The sequence below is a fragment of the Triturus cristatus genome, chromosome 7, assembly GCF_964204655.1.
Source record: "Triturus cristatus chromosome 7, aTriCri1.1, whole genome shotgun sequence".
NCBI lineage: Eukaryota > Metazoa > Chordata > Amphibia > Caudata > Salamandridae > Triturus > Triturus cristatus.
In genome coordinates this window covers 1,782,167,033-1,782,179,758 of record NC_140590.1, presented here as the reverse complement: position 1 = coordinate 1,782,179,758, position 12,726 = coordinate 1,782,167,033, and the positions used below count along the sequence as shown (strand labels likewise).

At 42.4% G+C, this 12,726-nt stretch overlaps 1 protein-coding gene across 1 annotated transcript in view; it reads left to right on the top strand.

Annotated features, from left to right (window-relative positions):
- The window catches only part of LOC146813100 (DBH-like monooxygenase protein 2), a 99,243-nt gene that overhangs the window by 58,062 nt on the left and 28,455 nt on the right, over positions 1-12,726 (top strand). Inside the window, exon 9 of the mRNA XM_085620077.1 lies at positions 1,638-1,734. Coding sequence (XP_085476203.1) covers positions 1,638-1,734 — 97 coding nt within the window. The remainder of the gene's footprint in view (positions 1-1,637; positions 1,735-12,726) is intronic.

Below are 12,726 nucleotides of genomic sequence, written 5' to 3'. Positions count from 1 at the left end.
TCAAAATTTCAGGTTGTGCTGTCAGGGCAACATGGCAACTGTTAGAAACTCAATGAGGAGAAAATAACTGAATGCTGTGCCCTTACCCCACAGGAGATCTTTATGTAGATTAAAGGAATATTTTCTAGATGAAAGCAAATGTCATACTAAGAGGGGTTCACTTGTAAATGTTTCTTTTGGCTCATGATGGTCGATTCCTGAACCAGACTAAGAATGCCTTGATGGAACTGTGCTTAAAGTCTTTTGAAATTAAACACATTATACAAAACAAAATATGGTCTTTTGCAGATGGGTAACACGTTTATGAACACAATAGGGGGGGGGGCAGGCCATGGCCACTGTCACATTATTTGATATTCTGAGAATTGGATTTGGTGGAATTCTCAGGATTCCCTTCTGGAGTACGAAATGGGCTTATCACAAGAGCATATTTATGAGCGGTCAAGAAATAAAAATGTAATGGGATTTGAAAGTTCACACTGCAGACATTCTGTTTTTGAGATAGCTTGGCCTGTTGCCTTATTTGGTGTCCATTGACTAGCATACAATGGTTTCTGTAGCACTTGCCAATCTAGTCTGAAGTTGTCAGGGTGGGTACATCAAAGCCAGGCTTTTATCGAAGAGTTGATGGAAGAGGGTTCTAGAATATTGGCATCTGGGCGTGTATTTTACATAGTCCCCAGGGAAACCACAGACAGGTGTGCTCGCTTTGAACACCCGTTTGACTATTACAGAAAGGGCGACAAACGCATGCGAGGTATCTTCTGTAATACTGACAGTGATGGCATACATGTAGAGCAAGTATTATCTGGAGAGGGAGTTCCCTTGTTTGCATGTAGGCATGGTCAATGCAAATGAACAAATCAATTTGCCTTTGCTATTCACCCTAATACGGATGTGAACACAAAGGTGAACATGACACTAGGAGGCACACGGACAGTGCGCCAAAGAGTTGCCACATTGTTAGTACGCTACCTGAGGGTAGCCCTCTAGTGTGGTCAAAGGGTGTCCCATGGACTCTCCAGGCTTCCCCCGCAAGTGCATTTGATCACCCACTGCACCTGCCTGCAGGGGAATCTCTGCACCCTCATTAAAGTGCTGTTGCCTGCATTTTGAAAAATGGAGGGCTTTGCATAGTTCACCGAATGCGCTATCCCCAGGGTAGACTACCATGTGGCTCCCCTGGGGGCAGTGCAGTCATAATGATAGGGAGCACTGTTGTGGTCTGCACCATGCACAGCCTTTGAAAGGTGTGCCTGGCATAGACTGGGACAGTTGCTTTTGTTTTAGGGACCCTGGATGCCAAAACTGTCCCTCAGAATTAAGGGCATGGTTTACTGAAACTCAGTTAAGTGTATTGTAGGTTTAAAATCCTACAATAGAAAAACAATTCAGAATTCAGCATGCCTAATAACATATAGCATTATCACTGTTTTACAAAAACGGTTTCCTTGCACAGGAGAGCCCCATGACTGCTTTAAAATAGTAAAAACATTGCTCATTTGCGAATGTCGTTCACTGTTGTAGCACTCTACATCCATGTGTAAGTCTAGGGATAAACACTTCAATAAATCCAAGCCAAACAGTATAGTGAAGAAGTTACTCAAATGACAGAGCTCTTTACTTTTTTTTCTAAGGAATGGAACACAGACCGGATTTGTGAGCCGTGATATGAGCTATGACTTCAACCTACAAGAAACACGATACCTGCCTGCAATCAATGTCATCAAAGTGGTAAGGCCATAACTTATTCTATTCTTTCACAAATCCTAATGAAAATAGGCATGGCCCAGCTGAAGAATTGTTGTTCAAGGCAAATTTACAAGTGCAACTGCCACATCATTTTGATTTTTAAATTTTTATTGAGCCTTTATTTTTGTTGCATGTGCTTTCAATACAAATAAACTAACAACTGCTTAAACTTGCGAAAGGCATATCTATTGTCTGCTTGGATCAATGTGCTGTGAAAACGCTTGTGGTAAGAAGCTTTGTCTCCCTAAGAAGACTGTTGTAGCATTTTTAATCTGCTTCTGCTCTTAATTTCCCAGTGAGGAATTTGCCTATTACACCTGGTTTATTTTTCCACATTCTGGTGGCATAGTAAAATTGTAGGCAAAGTTTTTTGCCTTTTCAAATATAAAATATCAAACCTACCACTGAGTCTGATAGTCTAGTTTAGATCCCATTATTTTAGATATGTGTAGACCAACATAACTTCAAGAAGTGATGTAATGATGTCATAAAAAATGTCCTGTCATGTGGAGGTCATAAACAGTGCATGTCAGGGGTGCAAGTACTATTTAGTGCCGCTAACTAAGCAGGTGAATTTCTGTGTATTTTTTACTGGCCAAGGTTCCTCGTTTCTCCCGGTCCAGGATCGGGGGCAGCTCGCTTGTGTTTAAAGCTGCCGCTGCCTGGAATGCTCTCCCTTTCTTCTTGCGCAACACTAAGGACCCACTCTGTTTCAAACGTCTCCTCAAAACCCATCTGTTTCCATAGCCTTCTACTTTAGTTCTCCTCATTTGGCTTCGTGCTGGGACACTCCTTGGAGTAACTATCGCGCGTTATAAATTTATCTAACATAACATAATGTTATTGTCAAATTCACCTATCTATAACGTTAGTTTAACCTTTCTTTTTTTCAGTAAATTTCTAAGGTTTAAAAAAAAGAGAACTGATCTTTTTATCAAACTTAACTATGAAGTTAGATTAAACTTTGTTTTTCAGTGTGTGTGTGTGTGTGTGTGTGTGTGTGTGTGTATATATGTATGTATATTACCTACTGGCGGTCGCCAGTAGGTAGTTATAGTTAGGACCACGTTTCCATAGGAAATCCGCAACATTCTATTTGGAATAACTTTTGCGCCGGTCGACGAATCCTCGCGAAATTTTCAAAATAGGTGGGGCGCTACGCTACGCTCCTACCCTGAAAGTCTCGGGGGGGGGGGGGGGATTCGTCAAGCGGGGGCTGAGAAAAAAGGGGGGTCCCAAAACGCGTTTTTCCCATGCATTTTTCCATAGGACCTTTAGACACAGCTACAGCCCGAACGGCTGAACAGAGTTACTTGAAATTTGGCAGAGAGGTAGTCCTCAGGTCAAGGAAGTGCCTTTTGTAGGTGTGGTGTAAATCTGTTCAGTAGTTCCTGGAAAAAATAGCATTTAAATCAATATATATATCTGTGGCAGCTTACCGTAAGCTTACCGTACGCGTACGGTGATGTGCGCGAGCGCGATTCTGATTGGCTGTTAGATCTTAGTAAACATTCGAATCGGTCGAAACCAGGAAGTGTCGGCCGCCATTTTGTCTCTCGCACTGTCAGGGGGGTGAATAAAAAAGGTGGATAATGTGAAAAGGGGGCAGGCTCGACAGTTCCTGACCCCCTAGCCTTGGTCAGGGGGTCCCAGAAGGACCCTCAAGGGCAAAAATGAAATTAATTCTTTTTTCGAAAAATCGCCGAATGCGCGTAGCGTACGCGCACGGCGTAAACTGAGAAATTCCGCGAAATTCGCGGAATTATGCGTACCGTGCGCGCACGGCAAAAAAATTTGCAAAAAGGAAAGCTTAAAAAAAAATAAAAAAAATTGTGAGGTAAGGTTGGCTCTTATAAGAGCCGTTGGGTTAATACAGGGATAGAGGAAAGAAAGAATGGGAATATTATAAGCGTCTACAAACATGTTGGTCTATCTTATTGTTAATAAGGGGAAGACTGATCTCCCCATAAACAATAAGACCACCACATCTTGTACACCTAATTTCAACCCTCCCAAATCGAGGGTTAATGTCCACAGGAAAAGAAGAAGGTGATGCTCCCACCTCAGGAAGGGCTCAGCTGAGCTGCCGATGTACTCGGCTGAGCTTCTGAGGTTGGGCTCTGGTGACTTACTGAAGGGTTTTCTCCAGTATGTCGAGCAAAGGTCCTGGGATGTCTATCCTGCAGGTGTCTCTTCATAGAGTGATTTCCAAAGGAATATTTCTTCCTTGGATTTCCTCTAGATAAAACACGGCCACAAAGTGTGCAAGTGACCAATTGAGCATTCACCTTTTTCTCCCCCTCTGGAAAAGTAAAATACTCCCATACAAAAGAAGTCTTTTGTTTCCTCCTTCTCTGGATCATGGTGGTGCTGCTGGCCTCACTCTCAGAAGAGCTCTGCTGTTCTGCCATTGTATCCCAATGTCAATCCAGCTCCTTCTCCTAAGGGATCTCAAGCAGTAATGAGGGGAATGGGTGTGGTGTTTGAAGTTCCTGGAACTGAAAGTAGTTTAAACCAATGAAAAGTGTTCCTTGTGGGTCACATGACCTACCGTGCGCGCTCCATAAGCTCACGGTACGCGCTCGTAAAAAAGTGCGCATGCGCAAACGTAACGCTTACGGAGCGCTTACGGGGCGCGTACGTATGACGGCACTCGCGCATGCGCATTACACGCACCCGCGTAAGCGCGACGTTGGTTACGCGCATGCGTGTACGCGTACGTCGCGTACGTATTACAAAAACGCACCGTACGTCATAAGGACGGTGCGCTTACGTGATACGTACGTGACGTACGCGTAACGTCAGCTTACCGTACGCGCACGGAAAAAAATGCAAAAAAAAAAAAGGAAAAAAAGAATTTCTGTTATACTAATATATCTGACCTGTTTGGTTAAAAAAAATAGTGAAAAATTAATATATTGCACAATTTTTTTTTTTATAAAAAAAAGTGTTTTAAGAGAATTTTTAAAGTTTTTTTTATAAGAAAAAAACATATAATATACTAATTTATGTGTAAAAAAATCAAAGAAAAAACCATTGGAATCACACATGTTTTAGGTAAAAATTAGCATTTAAAAAACCATACAAATTCACTGAAAAAAACAGGGGTTTCACATACGTTATAGTTAGGAATTAGCATTTAAAAAACCTTGCAAATTCACTGAAAAAACCATAGGTTTCACACACGTTATAGTTGGGATTTAGCATTTAAAAAACCTTGCAAATTCATTGAAAAAACCGTAGGTTTCACACATGTTATAGTTAGCTGGACATTTTACTCGTAAAAAACCATTGAAATTCCCCCGTTATAGTTAGTTCAGCTAACTATAACTCGCGCGCCCGCAATCCACTGCTGATGACGTCACATATTACATCACTCATGACATGGTCAGTGACATCACTGATGACATCTCAAATGACATCACTGATGACATCACTGATGACATCATCCAGTGAGTATGTGTTTTTGAAAAATTTCAATATGTTTAATATATATAGGGAAAAGCCTGTTTAATAATGAGTGGGTGAACAAGTGTGTAAATGGATGATTTTATGTGGTGCATAACATGATTCTTTAAGTTAGTCATTAAATGTATCTTACTGCAGATTAGTGAGTAAACTGTGTAAATGTGTGTATGTGTCTGTATGTTGGTGTATAAGTGGCTGCATGGTTTTGAGAACAGCTATATGAGTCTGTATATGGGTAATTGATTGGTTTTCTAAGTATCTGTATGGGTTCATGAGTGTTTGTGTGTGTCACTCTATGCATAGATGTGAGTGGGTGATTCTATTGGTGCATGGTTTTTAGACTGCATCTGTGATGGACTGTATGGTTGAGTGAGTGAATGTATGGGTGTGTTAGGGATTGAATGCATATGTCACTGGTACATTTGTGACTAACTACATATGTAAAATGCAGTTTATATGTGTGTAAGAGTATATAAGTGTGTAGATGTGAGAGTGTGTGATTGTTAGAGTGGGTGTATGGATGAGTATGTGCTTGTATCAATGATTGTATAAGAGCATAAGAATGTGGTACTTTTTTTATGAGTAAGTGAACTTGTGTGTGTATAACTGCATAGGTGAGTAAATTGGAGTGTAATTATTTGCATGACTGACTAGGTGTGAGAGTACCTCTATGGATGATTGGTGTGTGTGTGTGTCTATACAGGTGTATAAATGCATATGATTGTCTTGTATGGAGTGACTGTAAGTATGAGTGACTGTACAGGTGAATGAGTGGAGGTGTATGTTGACCAAAGACTTAATATTTGGGTATGTAGTTCTTGGTATTGGAGTATGTATGGTTTTGAGAATGGAACTTTTTAGTCACTGTATCAAAGGTTACATTTGAGTGTGAGAAGATGTGCTACTCTTTCACAAGGTTGATGTCATCAGTGATGTCATGAGTGATGTCACTGACCATGTCATGAGTGATGTAATATGTGACGTCATCAGCAGTGGATTGCGGGCGCGCGAGTTATAGTTAGCTGAACTAACTATAACGGGGGAATTTCAATGGTTTTTTACGAGTAAAATGTCCAGCTAACTATAACATGTGTGAAACTTATGTTTTTTTTCAATGAATATATATATATATATATATATATATTATACATACAGCCACCTGGTGGCTTCAGTTTAACTGATCATACAATGTAAATAAAATATACATATCTTGTATATATTCACCTATTTATTTTTTATTGATTTTAACATTTGTTTGTAATGAAGATTGATAAAAAATTGAATATGTATTTTTAATATGAAGTCTTATGATTATTACCTGTTGGCAATATTGTTGAGTCATATGGTGACAGGCGAATAATGGAGTCTTTTCACTATGTTGGTTGTGGTCACATGACATTAGGGGGGGTTGTACAAAAAAGAATACCGCACAGCATTTCAGTATGTGATGAAGGTCACTCGGTGACCGAAAAGCGTTATGACCAGGAAACTGTGGAATAAAGGAATCCAACTCTTTAAAGTGGAGTTCATGCTCTTTTCTCGCCGAAAGGAAGTGAAAGGGCGCGCTTGTTTGAGATGTATAATCACATATCCAAATTCACACCGTCTTCACAGCATGATATACAAGCCCAGCACTCAGAAGGTAAGTAAAAGCAGTTTAATTCACAGCCGGTAATCCACATGATGCAGCATGACTCGTTTCAACCATCCTCGGTTTTAATCATATGCCTCGTACGAGGGGTAGTTCCTTTAGGATTTCAATAGCTGAGGTTTCAGACCTAGAGGAAGGACTCAAAAACAATTGTTAGATGAATGTAAGTCAATAAATTACTTTAACTGTTCCTTTGTTTCATGATCAGCAGATGTTTCACAAATACTGTGACATTTTCTGCAAATGCATTAAATGTGTGTGTGTGTGTGTGTGTGTGTGTGTGTGTGTGTGTGTGTGTATATATGTGTGTGTATATATATATATATATATATATATATATATCACCAAACAGAGTTGCCTGCAATGAGGAGCCCGCACAGGTAAGTTGCTGTTGCCACTTCTTTAATGGGGAATTTGCAAAACAAACAGTTGAGAAGAACTTCGCCTATATTCAAGTCCAGCCTCTGCCCGACGCGTTTCGTGCGGAGCACTTCATCAAGGGCCGCGGGCTTTCAAATTGAGTTCAGTTACGGCTGTTTCTGCAGCGCCACTAAATATACTGTCCCCGCCCCAATGGGCGTATCCACTCGCGTGGCTTGCTGGACCATGTAGTGCTGCTGTCTTCCTCAAGTGGGTCGTCGTGACTGGACCCATAATTTCACCATAATCCACAGTGGGCAGCGTTGGAACCTCTCCCCCACTCGTATTGCACATCAGTATTCACCATTGGGCGTACCTGTTTCCGATGCTGCCACGTCGTGCGGCGCCGCAGCAGGACTGTACCACGGTACAGCGGGGCCTCCCTCGCGGCTCAGGCTGCGCCGCAAACATCCACCAAACAGAGTTGCCTGCAATGAGGAGCCCGCACAGGTAAGTTGCTGTTGCCACTTTAATGGGGAATTTGCAAAACAAACAGTTGAGAAGAACTTCGCCTATATTCAAGTCCAGCCTCTGCCCGACGCGTTTCGTGCGGAGCACTTCATCAAGGGCCGCGGGCTTTCAAATTGAGTTCAGTCACGGCAGTTTCTGCAGCGCCACTAAATATACTGTCCCCGCCCCAATGGGCGTATCCACTCGCGTGGCTTGCTGGACCATGTAGTGCTGCTGTCTTCCTCAAGTGGGTCGTCGTGACTGGACCCATAATTTCACCATAATCCACAGTGGGCAGCGTTGGAACGCTGTGCTTTGGGTACAGTCCTGCCGAGACGCCAAATCGACGTTCCGGCCTAAGGAAAAGGTCAAGCTGATGGAGGATGTGAACGGCGTGTAAATGACAGTCTGCCATCACAACCCACTTGGGATTTTATTCAAGAAAGGTGAAATGCTGCGCAACTCACTGCAGTATCACAAGGCACCACAAAGACCAACGGGCCACGCGGGTGGCCACGCCCACCTGGGCGGGGTATGAATTGCTTAATTGTGGAGCTGTTACAACGCTGCAGCTTATCGCCAATCGAAAGCCCGTATCCCAGGAAGAAGTGCCGCAGAGCACGAAACGCGTCGGATAGACTTTTGAATTTGTGTTTGGCACACTGTTGATTTGCTCGTCTTCGTCCATCGAATAAAAGCTCTATTGAACACTCACCTTTTGGGGGCCTCTCTTCGCAGGCAAACTTTTGATGTGATATATATATATATATATATATATATATATATATATATATATATATATATACCAAAAGTGGTTTCAAATGGGTCTCACGGTCATCGCGGTGCTATAACAATCATTTTTTCATTTAGATGACCCTCAGACACTACAGCTCCAACCTTACAGAAATTTGAATGTCGAATACTAACTTCCATTAATTCGGTTCACACACCTCTGCAGGATTCCTTAAACCTATTCTATTTTTATAAACCTTTTCTTGAAATAACTTTTTTATAAAATGTTGTATCCAATGCAATGTGTAAAGATGCCTAATTATCCTACAACCAATTAAACTTTGAAAGCAAAAAGTCACACTGAGCTACATCTCAGTCCATTCATTATGGATGAAACTTGATTAACAGTCTCACGTGTGAAGATTACATATCAGACCACATCATGTTATCAAGGATATTCTCTATTATCAGGGGTCATAAGAGCATTTAGTTAAACCCTTCCTTTAAACAAATTTGGTTGGAAATTGATCAAATCAAAATGCATATTGTGTGTAAGGTGCACCTTGTCTAAAATACCAATTAAACCATTGGGTTTTAAGGATCCTTGTTTTCCCAAACATATATAACGTAATCTGGTACATATATCCAACTAGAAAGTACATAGTGCTCATAAAGTGAATATTAATGAAATATAACCAAATGAACATAGGGCCTTTCATCCAATTAATTGAAAGAAATGTGCAATTATTAGTAATGTAAAAACGAATGCATGAAAATGGCATATGTAGTCCCCTGAAAAATGCATGGTGCCAAATAAAGTGCATATAAACCGGGTTGTAAAGCCCTCATTGACACAAATCTCCTTGGTAGTATAAGGAGATGCATAAAAACGGCATATGCAGTCATCTGAAAAATGCATGGTGCATATAAAGTGAATAAAAGGTAAGGCATAAAGTCCCCATCAACTAAATTCTCCAATGTAGTACAAGGGGATATGTTACTCAAAATGAAAAACATTCAGTGCATAATTCCCTTGTACTCCAGATGAAATCATATCACTTACACTTGCAACATTTACATCATACTTCTCCAAGGTAAAGTGGAAAGCTTCTACAGAATTCATGGGATTAAGGCATTATTTCATTCAATGTCCCAATCATAAATGCGCATGTAGTTCAACATCAGCATTTTGAACCCAAGGTATCTCTACCCACTTAGTTTCACACCCACATTTGAGGACCTAGATCACATGATCTGTATTGCAAGTAATATAGTCACTGATTTTCACTTCATGCTCTTCAAACTTCCCGTAACTCCTACAGTTCGAGCCATATATACATACTTTACAGGATTTACATTTTACAAAGCCTCCCGTATTTGTTAATTTCTTGGTTCTTTTTTTCAGATGACTAGAGGTCAGAATATCTCCCAGAGATCTCACTTTTTTGGAAGTTATTTGTTATGTTAACATTTTGATTAAGCGCAACAGCTGCCCCAGCAAAGAGGCGTCCCGGCGCTGAAGAACCACAAAAGCTATACTGCAGAAGGAGAAGAAAAAAAAGGACAGAGAATCCTAAGGGGAAGGGAACAGATGGGTCTTAATAGCTTTGCGGAAGGCAGACAGGTTTTCCAAAGAGCGGATATTCGGTGGCAGGGAATTCCAGAGCTTGGCTCCCAAAACCCTGAAGGAGCGACCGCCAATACGGCAAAGCTTTGTACGGGGAACAGTCACTAAGGGCTGGCCTAAGATGTTAGGAGTGGGCGCAAGAGTTCTGGACATCCGGATTTGAGGATCTTAAATGCCATGGTAAGGGTTTTAAACTGAATACGAGATTCAATGGGAAGCCAATGCAATTTTCGAGTGGTAGTTCTGACCGAACATCTGCGGGGAAGGCCCACCAAAGCTCTTGCTGCAGAGTTCTGCAGTCGCGCTATCTCCACTTTGTTGGCGCCCAGGAGTAAAACACTGGCATAGTCCAAACGGGAGAGAATTATGGATTGAACAATGAGTTGGCGGATTTTAGAGTCGAAAGCCGAGTATCGGGTTGAGACTCCTCAGCAGGCCCACACAAGTAGCTGCCACTTTTTTTGTGTGGGTCTGGAAGCTAAGCGAGGAGTCCATCCAGACGCCCAGATTTTTGACCAAGGATTTAGGTGGTGGAATGGAGCCCAATGAAGAGGGCCACCAGTGCTCATTCCAATAGTTGGTATTCTTCCCGAGGAGCAGCACCTCCGTCTTGCCTGCATTAAGCTGCAGGCAGTTTATCTGTCATCCACTGGGCTACTGCAGCCAGGCCATCCCTAAATCTCGAAGCCGAAGTAGAAGGACCTTCGGTGAGAGTGATGACCAGCTGCGTGTCATCTGCATATGACATCCGCGTACTTGGCCACTGCCGCAAGTGGCTGCACATATAGATTAAAGAGGGATGGGCTGAGTGCAGAGCCCTGAGGGACTCCCTGGCCGATGGAATGGGACTGGGAGAGCAACGGGGGAGCTGATACCCGGAAGGATCTGTCCTTCAAAAATGAGCGGAACCATTCCAGGGCAAGACCGGAAATCCCTACTGCCGCCAGACGATTTAACAGAATGTAATGAGACCGTATCAAAGGCTGCGCTGAGATCTAACAATCAGCGCAGCGCTCTGACCGGCATCGAGAATTGTACGGAGGTGTTCAGTCGTGGACAGGAGGGCAGACTCAGTACTGTGGCCCGGCCTGAACCCGTTTTGAGACTGGTCCAAGATGTTATTTTGAGCCATATGTTGGGACAGAACATTGTTTACATGAGCCTCCGCAAGTTTAGACATCCATGGGAGTAACGAGATGGGTCTGAAGTTTTGTAGTTTGGAAGGGTCTAAAGTGGGCTTCTTAATGGGGGAGACCCATGCTTGTTTCCAAGCCGTCGGGACACCAGCCGAAGAAAAGGAAAGATTAAGTATAGAGGCCAGGGAAGGTAAAAAATTTTTCTAAAGATTCAATAAATTTAGCCGGCCTCATGGGGTCTGCTGGGGAACCAGACTTGACTTTCCTGCAGAGTTTGGTTAGATCCTCATACGAGATTTTTGGTATGAGCATCAATGTGGTGCCATTAATAATAGTTAGTGGAGTTAGGCGGGTCAGAAAGGCGTTGCGGGAATGATCTGTAAATTTTTAGCAATTTTTCTACAAAGAATATGACAAGGTCCTCACATTGTTGCGCGGAGGTGATGCTGGAGGCAGGGGTTCTGCTACTCTGCAGTTCTTGCACCAATTTAAAAATGACTTTGGTGGGATTCGCGCTGCAGTTAATTACTTCTGTATAGAACGAGGCGCATGTGGAGCAAATGGCTTTATGATAGTTTGTGTTTGGATAGGTATGATGCTTTATCCCTATCATTATAATCCCTTCTCCAGATTCATTCGGCATTTTTACATTCTTTCCGCATGGATTTCAAAGTATCATTATACCATGGGTTTGAGGGGGAACTACGTCCCTTAGTCCATTTGGCTGGAATGAGGGCATCTAGTTCTCTAGTGATCCAGTCATGGAAGGCAGCGTGTGTCATATTGATATCCATATTTGCCTCAGAGTGGAATTCTCCGAGAGTGGAGTGAAGGTCACTGGTTACAAGTTTATGCCAAGGCCTCTTTAGGCGTCGAGTTGGCTCTTCTTTGCTGAACGTTTCCCTGACCATCATAGTAGTTTTGATTAAATAGTGATCTGTCCATCCCATAGCTTTGGGCAGGTCTGTCCTAACCTCCGGGATGTTGGTAAAGACAGGATCTGATATGCCCAGCCGAGTGTGTAGCAGTCTGAATTAAGGAGTTTAATTGTAAGGCCGCAAGGTCCACCAGGAGGTTTTTGATGGTAGGGTCTTGGGTCGAGTCAAAATGGAGATTAAGATCTCCTAATATAGTGAAGTTGGCCAGACCCACCACCAGGGAGTTTGCTGCCTCAAGGAGAGCTTCGATGAACTTATAAGCAGGTCCAGGGAGTCGGTAGATGTAAAGCCCAGACAGGGCAAAGTGAGGGCCCGTCGTGATCTTGAATCGAGCACTTTCGCAGCCCCAGATATCTTCGTTAGTAAAGGAGCAAATATATTGCTTTTTATAGATGACTGCTATGCCGCCACCTCTAGCGTCTCTATTTAAAGCCTTCATTAAATAACCCTCTGGTAGCGTGAGATTTGGTAGACTAGTCATATCATCACGAAGCCACGTTTCACATAAGAAAAGGATGTCAGGGTTCTCATCCAGTAGGAGAGTATTTATCT